Genomic DNA, 17,116 nt, shown 5'->3' with positions numbered 1-17,116 from the left:
GGAGAGGAAGAGAGAGATAGAAACATCAATGATGAGAGAGAACCATGGACCGGCTGCCTCCTGCGTGGGATCGAGCCCGTGACCCGGGCATGTGCCCTGACCGGGAATCGAACCGTGACCTCCTGGTTCCTAGGTCCACAGGACAGTCAACCACTGAGCCACGCCGGCCGGGCTCCACTATCATCTTATCAGCACCACAACCTCGCCAGAGACCTGTGGCGTGAGAAAGGTGGACGAAGGGCGAGGTTCAGGACTGCGTTTTTAGTCTGGATTCCGCCACCTCGTTTCCCGCATCTCCCTCTCTTGTCCACCAGCCTTTCTCCTCTGCAGGGCGCATGCTCAGTATGCGCTGTTTGGGGATGTGGGTGGATGTGACCGGCTTCGGGTCACCAGAGGAATGGTCTCATTACCTTCCGCCCTCGGCGCCCACTGTGTCATAGTCTACCGTGTGTGCACAATGGCTCCCATCTCTCTGCTCCCGGGAATCGGAGGTGGGTGTGGAAGCTGTGCAGGCCCCTGGGAGCTCAGAAAGTTGCATCGTGTCCAGGGCGCTCAGGGCACAGGTGGCCCCAGTCCCCCTTCCCAGCCAAGCGCAGCCCAGAGGGTGGGCCGGTGTCTCAGTGGGACAGGCTGCTGGTCTGTTCTCAGCATGGTCACCCCGGAGGGCAGAGGGCAAAGTGTGTGCCCTCCCGGCGGGGGGGGGGGGGGGGGGGGGGGCTGTGCTGGAGAGAATGGAGAGCCACCCGGGGGGGGGGCGGGGGTGGAGGTGTGTGCTGGAGAGAATGGAGAGCCACGGGGGTGGGGTGGGGTGGGGGAGGTGTGTGATGGAGAGGATGGAGGCGAGCAGGGACAGAGCGCCTTCTGCTTTGCCTTTGGTGACAAAGGGGGTTCCCTCTCCCCGGCTACACTCCGCACGGCTACTGGAGGCCCAGCCAGGCGGGCAGTCGTGGTGGGGGGGAGGGTACAAGTGTCCTTACCCCCCCCCCCCCCCCCCCCCCGGCCCAGAGGCCTAGAGACGTGTATTCACAGCACCGTGACCACTCACACACTTGCAGTGGTTTGGGGGCGTACTGCGGCCTCCGACACGGTCTCTCCCCTTGCAGGCCGGCTGTGACGGAGAGAGCATCGGCAACTGCCCCTTTTCTCAGCGCCTCTTCATGATTCTCTGGCTGAAGGGCGTCATATTTAATGTGACAACAGTGGACCTGAAAAGGTAAGACAAGGTTCCTGCGTTGTCAAAATAAGGCGTAATTACACACACACACACACACACACACACACACACACGCAGCGTTATCACGGGCATGTCCATCCTCAGCCAGGACCCCGCGTTGGCCTGACTGTGGGTGAGCAGCAGTTACAGGCCCGGGTCAGAGGGAATCAGGAAGGAGTAGGAGTTGGGGCGCCAGACGGAACCTGCTCCCCAGTTCCTGATCAGCCATAGCTTCCCACAGGCCCGTGAGCTCCACTCCTGGCTGGGCCTGGGGAGAGCGCGCGCTCTCCTCCGTGTCCAGAGCGGGGCCACACGGTCACTGCCCTGAGACACACGCCAAGGCCCCGTCTCCTCTACGTTCTCAGGGGTGGGTTCTCTTTAATGGGAGGACACGCTGCGCCTTGGAAACGGAGCTCAGCCGTGGCGGCTGCTGACCAAAGCTGCTGTCTGTGCCCCCCCCACACCCCCCGGGCTCCCCTCAGGAAGCCCGCGGACCTGCAGAATCTCGCTCCGGGGACCAACCCGCCTTTCATGACGTTCGATGGGGAAGTCAAGACGGACGTGAATAAGATCGAGGAGTTCTTGGAGGAGCGCCTGGCGCCCCCGAGGTAGGCCTTAGGGGGCAGCGTCATGGCCGGTCCCCACTGTACCTGCTTCCCAGGCAGCTCCCCCCGCCCCGCCCCCGCCCCCCCCCTCCGGGGTGCACCACAGCCAACAGGGTGGGACTAGAACCCCCCACCCCACCCCCCAGTGAAGGCGGCCCGGGCTTTGCTCTGAGCCTGCAGCTTGGCAGATCGGGTTAGAAGGCAGGAAGTGGGGGCGGGGGGGAGGGGGGGTGGTCGGTGCCCTGTGGGTGGGCCACGTTCTAGGCGCTTGGCTGGAAGGGAGGGAGAGCATGCTGGCATACCATGCCCTGGAGCCTGGACCCAGAATGGAACCTTCTAGGCCCGCACCTTTTTTTGAGTAGGGAGGGAGCGAAGACCAGTGCGGCCAGGTGGGCCCTGTGCTCAGGCCGAGAGCAATCCGTCTAGACCCGTGGTCAGCAAACTGCGGCTCGCGAGCCACAGGCGGCTCTTTGGCCCCTTGAGTGTGGCTCTTCCTAAGCCTTAGGAGTACCCTAATTAAGTGAATAACAGTGTACCTACCTATATAGTTTAAGTTTAAAAAATTTGGCTCTCAAAAGAAATTTCAACCGTTGTACTGTTGATATTTGGCTGTTGACTAATGAGTTTGCCGACCACTGGCGTAGACCTTTCTCCCTGCCCTGATGGCTCCGGGCCTTGGAGATGAAACGCTTAGGACAGCACTCAGGGAAAGTTTTCGCTTTTGTATCCACTCAGAGAAAGAACCCCCCCCCCCCCCCCCCCCCCCGCCCCACCGTGTCATCCCTGCTCAAGCATCGCTCCTCTGTGACATCCCCATGTCCCATGTTGAATTTTCCCAGGTACCCTAAGCTGGGGACCCAGCACCCCGAGTCTAACTCCGCCGGGGATGACGTGTTTGCCAAGTTCTCAGCGTTTATAAAGAACACCAAGAAGGATGCACACGGGAGTGAGTGTCTGCCGCCTTCCGGGCTCTGCTGCCAGCGTGGCCGCCCCTCGGCCTCTGTGCGGTTCGGGGTCCTGGGAACCGCGCCTCATGGCCCAGAGGGAGGCCTGTGTCTAGCCCAGCCGTGGGCAAACTACGGCCCGCGGGCCGGATCCGGCCCGTTTGAAATGAATAAAACTAAAAAAAGACCGTACCCTTTTATGTAATGATGTTTACTTTGAATTTATATTAGTTCACACAAACACTCCATCCATGCTTTTGTTCCGGCCTCCGGTCCAGTTTAAGAACCCATTGTGGCCCTCGAGTCAAAAAGTTTGCCCACCCCTGGTCTAGGCTGAGGAAAAAGTGCCTCCACCTGGACCTGCGGTGGGTTTCCGAGACACCGCGCTTCTAGGCTTGGAAGCCGGAAAGCACCATGTTTTAGGGCAGCGGTCGCCAACCTTCCGGGCCTCACGGACCATCCGTGGCCCACGGACCAGCGGTTGGCGACGCTGTTTTAGGGAGAACCACTCGCCCCGCGTGCCGTGCCCAGCTGACCCCGAGTCAGTTTAAGTGATGCTGCCGCCAGGGCCTGCTCCACGATAGGGTTTCCATAAGGACTTGGGAAGAAATGAGTGAGTTCTAGACACTGCAGTGGGGGTAGGCGGCAGTGGGGGGTAGACGGCAGTGCAGGGTAGACGGCAGTGGGGGGAAGGTGGCAGTGGGGGGTAGACGGCAGTGCGGGGTAGACGGCAGTGGGGGGAAGGTGGCAGTGGGGGGTAGACGGCAGTGCGGGTAGGCGGCAGTGCGGGGTAGGTGGCAGTGAGGGTAGGCGGCAGTGCGGGGTAGGCGGCTGTGGGGGGAAGGTGGCAGTGGGGGGTAGAGGGCAGGAGGGGGTAGGTGGCTGTGGGGGGTAGACGGCAGTGCGGGTAGATGGCAGAATTGTTTTCCGGGAGGAGTGAGGCCACGCCAGCCTCCTTCCCTCCTCTGGAGTGAGGGGCCGACCCCCTGTCACTCAGTCGTTCCCCCTCTGCCCTAGGCCACGAGAAGAGCCTGCTGCGGGCCCTGCGGCGGCTGGACGACTACCTGAACAGCCCTCTGCCCGACGAGGTGGAGGCCGACGGCGCGGAGGACGTGGCCGTGTCCGGCCGGAAGTTCCTGGACGGGGACGAGCTCACGCTGGCCGACTGCAACCTGCTCCCCAAGCTGCACATCATCAAGGTCGGTGGCTCCCGCCGCCCGGACGGGGCTTCGTGCACGCGTTTGACTCGTGTTCCGGGGACAGCGCACAACCCGGCCACCCGGGTTCAGACACGCGGGGTCAGGTGTCCGCAGGTGTCCTCCGTCCTCGGGGCGTCCTCGTCGCTCTCTCCACGTGAACGCCACGGGAGGGGTGCGTGGTCACACCGGCGTCCAATGCTGAGGCTGGGACCTGCTGAGGGATCTGTGAGATGAAATGGGACGGCAGCCAAGCTCCGCGAGAGGCCGGTCCACTCCCACTCGGGGGTTAACAACCTCAGTTAGTTCATATTCTCTCTCTCTCTCTCGCTCCTTCTCTCCTTTTTTCTTTCTTTTAAATGTATTTTTATCAATTTTAGAGAGGAAGGGAGAGGGAGAGAGATAGAAACATCCATGATGAGAGAGAATCACTGATGGGCTGCCTCCTGCACGCCCCCTACTAGGGATCAAGCCTGCAACCTGGGCCTGTGCCCTGACCAGGAATGGAACCGTGACCTCCTGGTTCATAGGTCGATGCTCAACCACTGAGCCACACCGGCCGGGCAGCAGCCTCAGTTCTTAACATCAACCCCACAGCTGGGGAGTGGGGACAGCTCTCTGGCTCGGTCGTGGCCGGATCTGGCATCCTGTCTCCCCAGATGTTGCACGTGAAGTGAAAGTCACAGGTCATGTATCAGTAGGGTTGAGAGATGCCCTGGGACGGCGGTTCTTTGGCACGAGAATTCAGATGAGATTTCAGCATGGGAAGGCATAGGAATTGTGGAAGCGTGAACCCCTCGACCTGGCCCCCGACCCTCTAACTCAGAATTCCCGGAGCGGCCCTGAGATTCGGGGGCTGATGGCCCCTCTGGAATGCTGGGCCGTGGCTGTCCCGCAGGGGTACCCCAGCCCGTCACCTACATGTGTCAGCTACTAGGTCATTATCACCTCTGCTATGCCCTTGGCCCTCAGTGACCTCAGATGCCCCAGGAAGAAGTCTTGTTCTGAGGGCATCTTTATTATTCACACCCCACTGGGTCCAGAGCTGGGTCCTTGGTCTAGAACAGCGGTTCTCAACCTGTGGGTCGCAACCCCTTTGGCGGTCGAAGGACCCTTTCACAGGGGTCGCCTAAGACCATCCTGCATATCAGATATTTACATTACGATTCATAACAGTAGCAACATTACAGTTATGAAGTAGCAACGAAAATGATTTTATGGTTGGGTCACAACATGAGGAACTGTATTTAAAGGGCCAGAAGGTTGAGAACCACTGGTCTAGAACTGTGGTCGGCAAACTGCGCTTGAGAGCCACATGTGGCTCTTTGGCCCCTTGAGTGTGGCTCTTACACAAATTACCACGTGCGGGCACGCACGTACAGTGGGATTGAAACTTCGTGGCCCAGCCCTAACCGGTTTGGCTCAGTGGATAGAGCGTCGGCCTGTAGACTGAAGGGTCCCAGGTTCGATTCGGTCAGGGGCATGTACCTTGGTTGCGGGCACATCCCCAGGAGCGGGTGTGCAGGAGGCAGCTGATCGATGTTTCTCTCTCATTGATGTTTCAAACTCTCTATCCCTCTCCCTTCCTCTCTGTAAAATATCAATAAAATATATTTAAAAAAAAAAAAAAAGAAACTTCGTGGCCCATGCTCAGAAGTCGGTATTTTGTGCAAGAGCCACACTCAAGGGGCCAAAGAGCTGCATGTGGCTCCAGAGCCGCAGTTCGCCAACCACTGGTCTAGAAGGATGGGGTATGGGAGAGACGACACGGGGACGCTGTGTTCTAATACACACCTAATCGGCAGTTAGAAATGTACGGATGGGTTCACACAGCCTGTGGCCCTGAGGCTCCTGTGAGCACCACCCCTGCCCCCGCCTTGCTCTGCTTGCACTTCTTCCTCCTCCCAGCCCTATCCCTGCCCTACCCCAGTTTCTTTTTTCTTCTCTCTTCCCTGTTGTGCTCGAAGGTGCCTGTGAAATTCTAGCCTTAAAGATATTGCTGATCCTACAAGGGAGTGTTCTGAAAAGAGCATAATAAATAGCTTTGTAATGTTATAACAATATAAATAACGTTGCCAGTGTTGACATCTGAAACTCAATGAGAGTGTATTAACCCTTCCGCCTGTGGCACTGGCGATGGTTGAAGCTGGAACTGGGGAGCCCCTGTCCGCTAAGATATTGGCACAGTGGTGTTTGGGTGAGTCCTCTTCGTGACTACATTTTAGGCGCTGCTGTGGCCGGAGTGACATCCCGGGTACGTGAGGGCTGGGAAGGGCAGGAGAGAGGCCACAGCCACTTGTCCGACTCCTGTGACAAAAGCATTTCACATTTCAGTTTGAACAAAGTATTCAGAGTGAAATAAAGCCGTCCGTGGCTCCCATATAGAACCTATCAACCAAGTCTCCAAAGCCTCTGGGCACTCAGATACCACACGGCCTCTCGGTCTCCCGGGCCGAGCATTTCCGACGGGAAAGGAGAGTCCGTCTGAAGGGATTTATGGTGAAAGAGGAGAGTCTGACAGGGCTTTGCCATTTATTCCCCGTCCTGAAACCCAGCATTGGCTCCGTCTGTCATACGACAGAAAGGGACAGATTGCAGCGGAGGACTGAGGGACGCCACCCAGAGTGAGTGCCGCAGGGACGGCCTGCCGTCCGGTCTTCAGCAAGGCCGGGTGGCGCTAGGGTCCATCCCGCAGCCCGAGAGCCAGCACAGCGTCTCGGTCCGAGGAGGCAGAGATCACCTGGGAGCGGAGGCCTCTGGGAGGCAGAGCTGGAGGAGGAGCCCACGGTGGCACCTTGTTTGCATTCTGTCACTGTCCCCTGACCCAGAGGACAGGGCGGGAGGTGCAGTGGAGGAGAGAAGGGAAGTGGCATTTTGCTTTGTGGCTGCTGACGAGATGTAAATGACCTGAGCTTGCCTTCCTTCCTTCCTTCCTTCCTTCCTTCCTTCCTTCCTTCCTTCCTTCCTCTCTTTCTCTCTCTCTCTCTCTCTCTCTCTCTCTCTATTTCTTTCCCCTCCCTCCCTCCCTCCCCCTCCCTCCCCCCTCCCTTGCTTCCTTCCTCTCTTTCACTTTCTTTCTCTTCCTTCCTTTCTTTTTTTCTTTTTAGTGAGGGGGGAGGTAGAAAAGGATCAATGTGAGAAGATACGTCTATCTGTTGCCTCCCATACATGCCCAGACTGCGCCTCAACTGGGGATCAAACCTGCAACCCTGTGCCCTGACTGGGAATTGAACCTGTGACCTCCTGGTGCCCAGGATGATGCTCCAACCAACTGAGCCACACACACCAGGGCCTGAGCTTCATTTTCAGCCAAGGTGACCTCCTGCCTAATCGGTGAGCCTCAGAGCGGAGGATGCCTCCCCTAGACCCTGACCCTAACGGTAACCCTGACCCTAACATGTCCCCTGTGACAGAGGGTAGGGCAGTCTTTGGTGAGACTGTTGGAGGGTAAATATCCAAGTTGGCCAACCAGCGGCCCCGTCTCACTCCCTGGGCTCTTCACACTGGTGTTAAGCACATGGTTGGCGTAATAGGTCTTCCTTGTTCAAAGATGATTCACAACCAGAAAGAACTCACATGGATACAGATGATCAAAAAGGGGGAGGGGAGGGTAAGGAGATGGGAAACTGGAGGGAGAGGCAGTGGAAACACGCATCTGATGAAGAATTGCTCCCATAAATTACAGAACATTCCAGACAGACGCGTCTCTACAGCCTCAGAGAAATGGAGGAGTACATGGATCTTTGGAGAAAAAAATTCAAAGACAACACGCAGGTGTAAAAAATAAATATAATATCACTGAGAAGAGAACAATCAGGCAGGCAGAGCTCAGGGAGAAGACAAATAACTCACTTCAGACGTAGAGGCTAGATGAGGGGTCACAGGAGTAGAAATGGACGGTGCAGGCGTGAGCCAGCGGCTTAGAGGGTGGGCCTGAGAAAACCACCCCAAACCAAGTGGGAAGGAACCCGGAGGGAGGCTCCAGATGGACACAACCAGGCACAAGAGGATGGCAAAGGGGGCGCAGAGGGAAAGTCACTCTGAACTAAAGGATGCCCCAGGCCTTCAGTTTAAGCAATATGCCCTTGTCCGGCCGGGTGGCTCAGTGGTTGAGTGTTGGCCTATGAACCAGGAGATCATGGTTTGATTCCCGGTCAGGGCACATGCATGGGTTGCAGGATCGATCCCTAGTGTGGGGCATGCAGGAGGCAGCCGACCGATGCTTCTCTCTCATCATTGATGTTTCTATTCTCTCCCTCTCCCTCCCTCTCTGAAATCAATAAAAATATATATTAAAAACAAAACAAAAGCCATGATGGCAAAGAGAAAGCAGGCAATGCAAGCACCAGGAGAGCGGGATGGCCGCCACGAGCATCAATGGGCAGGAACCCCAGGGGGAGATGGGAAGCGAAGCAGGAGGCTTTCTCCAGGCCACGCGTCCTGTTTGCGGCCACACCGCGCCCGTGGCTGCCGGCCCCCCCATCCGAGAAACAAGCCCCGAAGACCTTCTGGTCTGTGGTTAAGCCCCAGGTGGCTTCAGTCAGACACCCCAGATCCAACGCACAGATCAGAGCTGGCTTTTGTAGCCCCAGATCCCTGTGAGGGGATGAGCTGTGTCCCCCAAATTCATATGGTGAAGCCCCAACGCCAGGACCTCGGAACGTGACCTGATTTGGGAACAGGGTCTTTGCGGTTCCTGTCTGATTAGTAGGGTCACATTGAGGTTATATTGGAGTCAGGGGCCCCAACCCAATATGATTATAAAAAGGGGGACATTGGGTACAGAGACACACGGTGAAAACTGTGAGGAGCGGCGTTCCGCTGTCACAGGACAGCGAACTGGCAGGAACCGGGAGGGGGACCAGACACAGTCCCCCACGGCCTGCAGAGGGCGCGGCCCCCTGACACCTCGATCTTAGACTTCAGTCCACCAGGACTCAGAGAAGGAAGTTGTGTTGTCAGCCGCCCAGCTCGTGGTGCTGTCAGGGCAGCCCTAGGACACGGACAATATCCCCACAGGGGACACTTCCTTTGTGACTCCCTCCCCAACAGCACCCCTGCAGCCAAGGGAACATCGCACCGTTGTGTTGTCCGTGACATTTCCTGTCGGTTCCCTGCCCTTACCGTGTCCCCGGGGTGAGGACTTGAGTCTGTCCTCTGCACCCGGCCGACCACAATGCAAGGACCCTCAGTGGCAGGAGGCGGGGTGTCTGCAGGCCTCACACAGACACGTGGGATCCAGGAGGCCCAGCACGGACTTCACAGAGGACTGAGCACAGTCCGAACTGAAGATCCACCCTGAATCCTTCGCACCCAGCACCCGGGAGCACAGCCCCCGGAGAGGAACCTGTGGGGCCGCAGGGAGTCCACGGGACTCAGAGCGGGGTGGCTGTGAGAACTGGGGGGCGGCGTGGCCTGGAGCCACTGTGTGGAGGCCGGTACCTCTAACCTTCCCCGTCCCCAGTGTGTCCCCTCGAAGTCAGCGTAACACGGGCCGCCGGGGCGTTGGGGTGACAGAGGGCCCCCCTCAGGGGGTGTGCCGTCTCCTCGAGTTGCGCGTTGGTGGTTCCCCTCTGACCGCCTCCTCTTCATTTTCAGATCGTGGCCAAGCGGTACCGAGACTTTGAATTTCCCTCTGAAATGACGGGCATCTCGAGGTACCTGAGAAACGCCTACGCCCGGGACGAGTTCACCAACACGTGCCCGGCCGACCGGGAGATCGAGCTCGCCTACTCGGACGTGGCCAAGAGGATGAAGTGAAGGGGGGCCTGGCCCGGCCCGGCCGGGGCGCGGCTCTGGACAGTGCCCTCTGCGTCTCCCGCAACAGCCACCCTTCGCCGGAGAGCGCCCCGTTTTAGTAACGCCCCAGGCTGACCCACTTACCACCAAACGGCACTGGGCTGTCACGTCCCCTCCGGCGTCCCCTCCCCCGTGCGTCTGAGCAGCACCGGCGCCGCCTGCTGTCCCCTCCGACTCGTTCCTCTTCGTCGCCGCCTCTGACGGTCAGCGGCATCGGGATGCTTAGGGCACGTGTTTGGCAGTTTAAGTTCCAAAGCAAATCCGGTTTGGGCTCAGTGCCTCCTTTAATGAGAACGGCGTCTGCCTCTGATATTCTCAAGTCGTTAGCCTGCTTTTCTCTCTAATAGTATTTTAACTTTTTTTCAGAATGAAACTGCTGTTTTTGTAATTACCCAATAACAGGTGCCGATTTTAACATTTTAACACAATGTCAGAGAGTAGAGAGGTGGAAGAGAAAGGTCACCTGAAATTTCACTGCCCTGAGATCACCGCTGATAACCGACTGGGGGGCATCTCCAGACCTTCCGTGTCTCCCCCCCCTCCCCCCACCTTGGCCTCTCCCCCCAATTTCATTCCTGCGTGATACTGCAGTACGTTATTTTGAAGGAGTGGTGAGGGGGCCTCTTGTGATGCCTCCATGATCACTGTGGAGGACCCGGCCATGCAGGGCTAGGGGGGTGCTTGCCACGGGGTTTCCAGGGTGGAGAGCAGGGGAGTCCACAGACCCGCAGGGACCCGCAGGGACCGGCAGGGACCCGGAGCTGTGCTGGCCCCGCTCTGCCGAGGTGATGCCCTCGCCTCAGGGCCCAGGGGAGCCCGGCCGACCAGGAGTGCCTGCATCCCAGCCCTGCTCCCCGCCTTCTCTCCCCTCCCCTCACAGGGAGGTGAATCGAACCCTAGATCCCGGCCCACAGCCGCTCTCTCTAAGCCCCGGCACTGCGCCTGCTCAGTGACACGTGGACCAGCCTGGTTCTCCCGCCGCTCTGCCCTTTGTCATGTCATCTTGAGGTCAGGATGGGAAAACCCAGAGATGCAGTTCACGGTGGCGGTTCTGGTAACCGGTCGGGCTGGGAGGAAGTGGAAACCACTGACTCGGAGCTTTCTGGTAGCGGGGGCTCCCCGTCCGCGTCCCTGCAGCCCTCGGGGTGGGCTGGTGGGGCTCCGCTCAGGCCCCAGCGGGAGGACAAGACCTCCCAGGGCTTAAGTGTTACCTGCCCGCCTTCCTCTGACATTGACATCATCTCAGAAACCCTCCTGGCGAGCGGATGGGCCTGTGGTTCCCGCTCAAATGCTCATTAAAGAAAGAGGCTGCGCCAGCGCGATGGGGTCGTTTGGAGGAGAGTCAGATGGGGTCTCCCTGGTCTGGGACCCAGCGAGCAACGTCCAAGGGGAGTCGCAGCGTCTGCGCGTGTCACCAGCACACGCTTCCCCGCTGCTCAGGAGCCAGATGTGTACGGCGACGTTTGCGATGTCACCTTCACACTGGGTACATGCGTGGACTGCCCTCTGTCTCTACTGCTAACCTGGCACTTTTAGCTGTTAACCGTGATCTCACCAATGCCACGTGCCTTAAAATTAAACCAATTACAAAGCTGTTTGGGTGAAACTGATGTTTATTTATTTGCTTGTTTTCGCTTTGCGTTCTCCACTGAGATGAGAAGGGGGAAGGACACGGGTGTCCTTCAAAGTGGCAAGCGTGGCGCCAGCGATGAGTGTTTGGTTGAGAGTCAGCCGAAGCCGAGTGTGAACCACGAGACGTTCGCTCGGGGCCTCGGGTCTGAAAAGAGCCTGAGATGTCCCGTGCGGGTGGCTGCCGGAGAGGCCCTGCTGACGCCTGGGGTCCAAGAACATCTTTTAAACCCAAGTGTGACTGGCAAACACTATGACGTTAGTCTCGAGTGTACCACGCAGAGATGGGACGTTCACATGCCTCACGATGGGTCACATGGACATCTAGGGACACTTGTCGCTGTGCACACTTATTAGGACACCAGAGGCCCAGTGCATGGAATTCGTGCACTGGGGGGGCGGGGGGGTGTTCCTCAGCCCATCCTGCGCCCTCTCGCAGTCCAGGAGCCCTCGGAGGATGCCACGGAGGCAGGAGGGGCTCTCCCCACTGCTGTTGTGCTCGCCAGCTGTGAGCCTGGCTTCTGGTGCACTGACCACCAGGGGGCAGCTCCTGCGTTGAGCGTCTGCCCTCTGGTGGTTAGTGCGCATCATAGCGACTGGTCATTTCGCATATTAGCCTTTTATTATATAGGATGTGCTGCTGCCATGGACCTCGCTTTCACATGCAGCTTTAACTCGTGGCGTTCAGAAACAAATGCCCGGTTCTTCAAACCCGCCAGGCAGAAGGCAAGTAGGCACACACGGGGGGGCCCCCTCCTTCCAGCTGTGAGGTTCTCTGGGGGAGGGGTCCCCTTCTTTTTTTTATTTTTTTTAAAATATATATTTTATTGATTTTTTTACAGAGAGGAAGGGAGAGGGATAGCGAGTTAGAAACATCGATGAGAGAGAAACATCGATCAGCTGCCTCTTGCACGCCCCCTACTGGGAATGTGCCCGCAACCCAGGTACATGCCCTTGACCGGAATCGAACCTGGGACCCTTGAGTCCGCAGGCTGACGCTCTATCCGCTGAGCCAAACCAGCTGGGGGGGGGTCCCCTTCTTGCTTCGGCCCAAGAGCCCCGACAGTGAGAAAAGAGGGCCTTCATGTTGCACACAGCCCCAGTGTGGGCTGGTCGGAACCCGGAGTCCACCAAGGTGGATTTCTGGACGCCGCCCAGCACCGGGGGGATGAGAGAGCGGACTTTGCCCGGGGAAGGACTGTTGGAGACACTCACACGTCCGAGTGATCAGTTAGTCTCTCTGAGCCTTGCTCTTCTCATCTGGGAAGTGGGAACAGCCGCACAGTCACGTGGAGCGCCGTGAGCTCAGGCTGCCGTGGAAGCTGCCCGCGCGGGGGCTGCAGTTTTCTCCTGGTTTTGCTCTTCCATGTGTCATGTCAGATGGGACCGGCGCGAGCCCACAGGCTGGCCGCCCCCAGAACTGTTCTCACAGCCGGAAGCTGCACCCGCCTGCAGGTTGCCCACCCCGTCGGGGGGGTCTAACTGTGGGAGTAGGAGGGCTGTTCCCCTCCCTGCAGGTTGCCCACCCCGTGGGGGGGTCTAACTGTGGGAGTAGGAGGGCTGCGCCCTGCCCTGCAGGTTGCCCACCCTGTGGGGGTTGGGGGTCTAACTGTGGGAGTAGGAGGGCTGCACTGGGGTGCGGGCTCGCGTGCACCTGTGACCAGGTGAGGCCTGGCCCAATGGGCGGTCGCCTGGCCCAATGGGCGGTCACCTGTCCAGGCCTCGTGAGGTCCGGACCACGGGCCTCAGGCCTCAGGCCTTGTATCGCCAAGAGAGGAATTGGGCCCATGGTGTCTCGGGTGTCCTTTTTAGCCACAAAATGCTCTGATTTTAATAACAAACGCTCCTCACGCAGCTGAGCTGTGACATGCTGCCCGCCCCGGAGGAGCCGGGGACCCTCAGCCCCAGAGCGGAGGCTGACCGAGTCCCGTGTGGGGTGTTCCCAGACCACCTCCTCCTGAGAGGTGTTCAATCACACAATGTCGCTATTTTAAAAATTAAATCTAAAAAGTGTGTTTCTAAACGAGTTTTATTCTTGCGTTTTTATGTTCTGGGAATAACATGATTTTTTTAGGGGGAGACAAGTATCAAAGCTGCTGGCTTTGTTCTCAGCCGCCAGCTCACTCGCTGCTCAGTGCCGGTTGAGCGTGGACCTCTGAACCAGGAGGTGAGGGTTCGAGTCCCCTCAGGGCACACGCCAGGGCTGCGGGCTCCAGCCCAGTGTGGGGCGAGCAGGAGGCAGCCCAGCCCACCGCCGATTCTCTCTCTCCCTCTCCCTTCCTCTCTCCGAAGTCAAAACAAACATATTTTTTTAAAAAGGTAATGTTGGCCGAGATAAACGCGTTTCCCTGATAAGACGTGAGTGTGTGGTTTCAGCCCCTGCGGATCCTCAGGCCAGGCTGTCTGTCTCCATCCTGAGCACAGTCCCGGCTCTGGGCTCCCTGAGCAGGGCACCGCCAGGGCGGGGCGCTCGGGCCTCAGGACCGGACCCCAGACCCACCCTCTGTGGGGGGAGTGGCATCACTGGAGGCGGGGTGGCTGCAGGGGCGGTGTGACCCTCCCCCCCAGGACCAGGCAGCACCCCTGACTCTGAGACCTCGGGGTGCCCTGCCAGGCCGCCGGGGAGCGGAGGAGACCGTCCACAGCACCCGCATGTCACTGGGACTCGTGGGGGGGTGGGGGGGGTGCCGCTGGGCTTCTGCGCAGGCGGACGCCGCCTGGTTGGCAAAGGTTCCCAGGAGACAGGTGACGCGCCACCTTGCAGGGACCACCACCTCCGCACCTGCGGGGGCCCTTCAGCCCCTGCGGGTCACCCCCGAAGCCCTGTGGGGTCCGCCCGGTGTTTGGAGCTGGGGGCACAGAGGGGCCTCGGCCACCTGTGCAGGACACTTCCCAGGCTGTTCCCGGGCCTGGGTCTGTGAAATCAATAAAAATATATATTTTTAAAAACCTGTTTAAAATGATTTCAGAAGTGACTCATTTTACTTGAGTGAAGCGCATGACTGTGGCCCATGTGGGTGCCGAGTCCATGTGGATGCTTCTGGACGACCACACTCGCGTCTGGGTTTTGTATTCCCATCAGCGTGTTCTCAGTCTGCAGCTTCTACCTACCCGGGCCCCCGCCGTCCCTAACTGGGACTCTGAGTGCCTGTGCCAGGAGCTGCCTGGCCTCCGCTGGCCAGTCCAGTCCGCTGGCCGGTCCCGGGGCTCCTCTGTGGGAGGCTCCTCCTGCAGCTCTGGGACCTGCCGGGAGAGAGGATGGGCAGGTGCATGGACGCCTGGGAGAGAGCGGAGAGGAAGGAGGCTCCTTCCTGGTGGCCGGGCTGGGCCTCCGAAGGCAGCGCCGCCTCCGGGTCAGGGAGCGGAACCCACCTCCGGGTCAGGGAGCGGAACCCACCTCCGGGTCAGGGAGCGGAACCCACCTCTGGGTCAGGGAGCGGAACCAGGAGTGAAGCGACTCCTCAGGTTGGGAGGCTCTGAGCACCCCTTCTCTCCCCAACGCCACTGAGAACCCCACCTGCCTCTCTAGGAAGATGGAGGGGAACCTTTCTGACCGTCCACAGCGCGTGCGGGAAGCTACCGCCCTCCACAGCTGTTTGCAACGGGGGCTGCCGGCTCTGCTCCAGGTGCCGCAAGAAGACCCCCTGGGCCTGGGGTCCTGCGAGGAGCCCCCCTCCGTCCAGAGGCCCTGTGAGGCCGCGGCCACCTCTCCGCCTTCCTGCCGGGAGCCGCCCCATTTGTCATCTCCGTCGACAGCCGCTCTTTACCACAAACACCGGTCTTTCCAGAAATCAGTCCCCACCCCGCGTGATTCCACGAGGTAACCCTGGGAAAACCTCATGGTGCCACGCAAATGTGTATTATGGCGACAGTGGTCTGGTGAGCCATGAACTTTCAAAATTACTTTAATTAAAAAAACAACTTTTTTATTAAAGTATAGCTGGCATGCAATATTATATTTGCAACACAGTAACTCCACAGGTGTATACTGTATGAGGTGATCGCCATACTGAGGCCAGGGCCCCGTCACCACGCACAGGGATTGTGATATTATCGCCTCTGTGCGCCGCTCTGTAAGCCCCTCTCGTAGCTGATTTGTTTTATGACTGTGGGTTTGCACCTCTTACTCCCCTGCGCCTTTTCCCCCATCCCCCACCCGCTCCCCAGACAACCGTCAGTTTGTTCTCTGTCTCTATGCGTCTGTTTCTGTTCTGTTTTGTTTGTTCATCTGCTTTGGTTTCTTTCCAGATGGCTCACATACATGAAGTCATAGGTATTGGTCTTTCTCTGTCTGACTTGTTTCACTTAGCACACAATCCGCCAGGTCCATCCATGTCGGTGCAGTTGGTAAGAAAAGTTTTATTTATTTTTATTTTTTTATTTTTATTATTATTTTTTTTATGTTTTCTTTTTTTTTTTAAATATTTTATTGATTTTTTACAGAGAGGAAGGGAGAGAGATAGAGAGTCAGAAACATCGATGAGAGAGAAACACCAATCAGCTGCCTCCTGCACACTCCCCACTGGGAATGTGCCCACAACCAAGGCACATGCCCTTGACCGGAACCGAACCTGGGACCCTTCAGTCCGAAGGCTGACGCTCTATCCACTGAGCCAAACCGGTTTTGGTGGTAAGAAAAGTTTTAAAGCACCAGAGAGAAGTGGGTCTCTCTGTGTACCTGGGTATCTCTGTGTACCTGAGTCACACCGTGTACCTGAGTCACAACATGTACCTGGGTCTCTCTGTGTACCTGGGTCACACTGTGTACCTGGGTCTCTGTGTACCTGGGTCTCTCTGTGTACCTGGGCCTCTCTGTGTACCTAGGCCTCTCTGTGTACCTGGGTCACACTGTGTACCTAGGTCGCACCGTGTACCTGAGTCACACCGTGTACCTGAGTCACACTGTGTACCTGGGTCTCTCTGTGTACCTGGGTCACACTGTGTACCTGGGTCTCTGTGTACCTGGGTCTCTCTGTGTACCTGGGTCTCTCTGTGTACCTGGGCCTGTCTGTGTACCTAGGCCTCTCTGTGTACCTGGGTCTCTCTGTGTACCTGAGTCACACCATGTACCTGGGTCGCACTGTGTACCTGAGTCACACCGTGTACCTGGGTCGCACTGTGTACCTGAGTCACACCGTGTACCTGGGTCGCACTGTGAACCTGGGTTGCACTGTGTACCTAGGTTGCTCTGTGTACCTGGGTTGCTCTGTGTACCTGGACAGCCGCATCTCTGCACGAACATTCAGGTCATGTTCAGAGCGTGGTGCCACTGGATCCCCAAAGGCCTCTGGATTGGCCAAGACACACGCGTTAGGGCTCTAGCTTCAGAGTTTTATTGAGTTGTAATACTTGAGACGGTAATCCATTGTGACCTGTAGGATACATCTAGTCGCCAGAACTGTATTCATCGGAAAATGTTCTTTGTTGCAGACGGGAGGAGGGTGGAGGTGCGCAGGCCTCGCTGGCTGCGTCCGGCGCCCGTGGGGAAGGAGGCCCCACGTGGTGGCTGTGTCCGGCACCCATGGGGAAGGCAGCACCAGGCGGTGGCTGTGTCCGGCGCCCGCGGGGAAGGAGGCCCACTCACCGTGGTGGCTGTGGGACGTGGGTTCATCTCCTGTGTCTCTTCCTTTTCCCTCACGCAGCAGGCAGCACCGCAGCCCCAGCTGGGAGACATCGAGGTCTGTCCTGGGAACCACGGAGTGAGCAGAGGGGTTACACCTGGTCCTCTTC

At 58.2% G+C, this 17,116-nt stretch overlaps 1 protein-coding gene across 1 annotated transcript in view; it reads left to right on the top strand.

Moving 5' to 3' along the window:
* The window catches only part of CLIC6 (chloride intracellular channel 6), a 33,468-nt gene extending 22,105 nt beyond the window's left edge, over positions 1–11,363 (top strand). Inside the window, 5 exon segments of the mRNA XM_070407233.1 lie at positions 1,104–1,213; positions 1,696–1,821; positions 2,658–2,764; positions 3,780–3,961; positions 9,557–11,363. Of these exon segments, the coding sequence (XP_070263334.1) occupies positions 1,104–1,213; positions 1,696–1,821; positions 2,658–2,764; positions 3,780–3,961; positions 9,557–9,718 (687 nt within the window). The 3' untranslated portion in view covers positions 9,719–11,363.
* The last annotated feature ends 5,753 nt before the right edge of the window (positions 11,364–17,116 follow it).

The sequence above is a fragment of the Myotis yumanensis genome, unplaced genomic scaffold (genome assembly GCF_028538775.1).
Source record: "Myotis yumanensis isolate MYYU_CA2020_CCGP unplaced genomic scaffold, mMyoYum1.0.hap1 SCAF_2, whole genome shotgun sequence".
In the NCBI taxonomy this organism is placed as follows: domain Eukaryota; kingdom Metazoa; phylum Chordata; class Mammalia; order Chiroptera; family Vespertilionidae; genus Myotis; species Myotis yumanensis.
The sequence above is the reverse complement of the archived record's forward strand: the minus strand, read 5'-3'. Positions and strand labels throughout refer to the sequence as shown.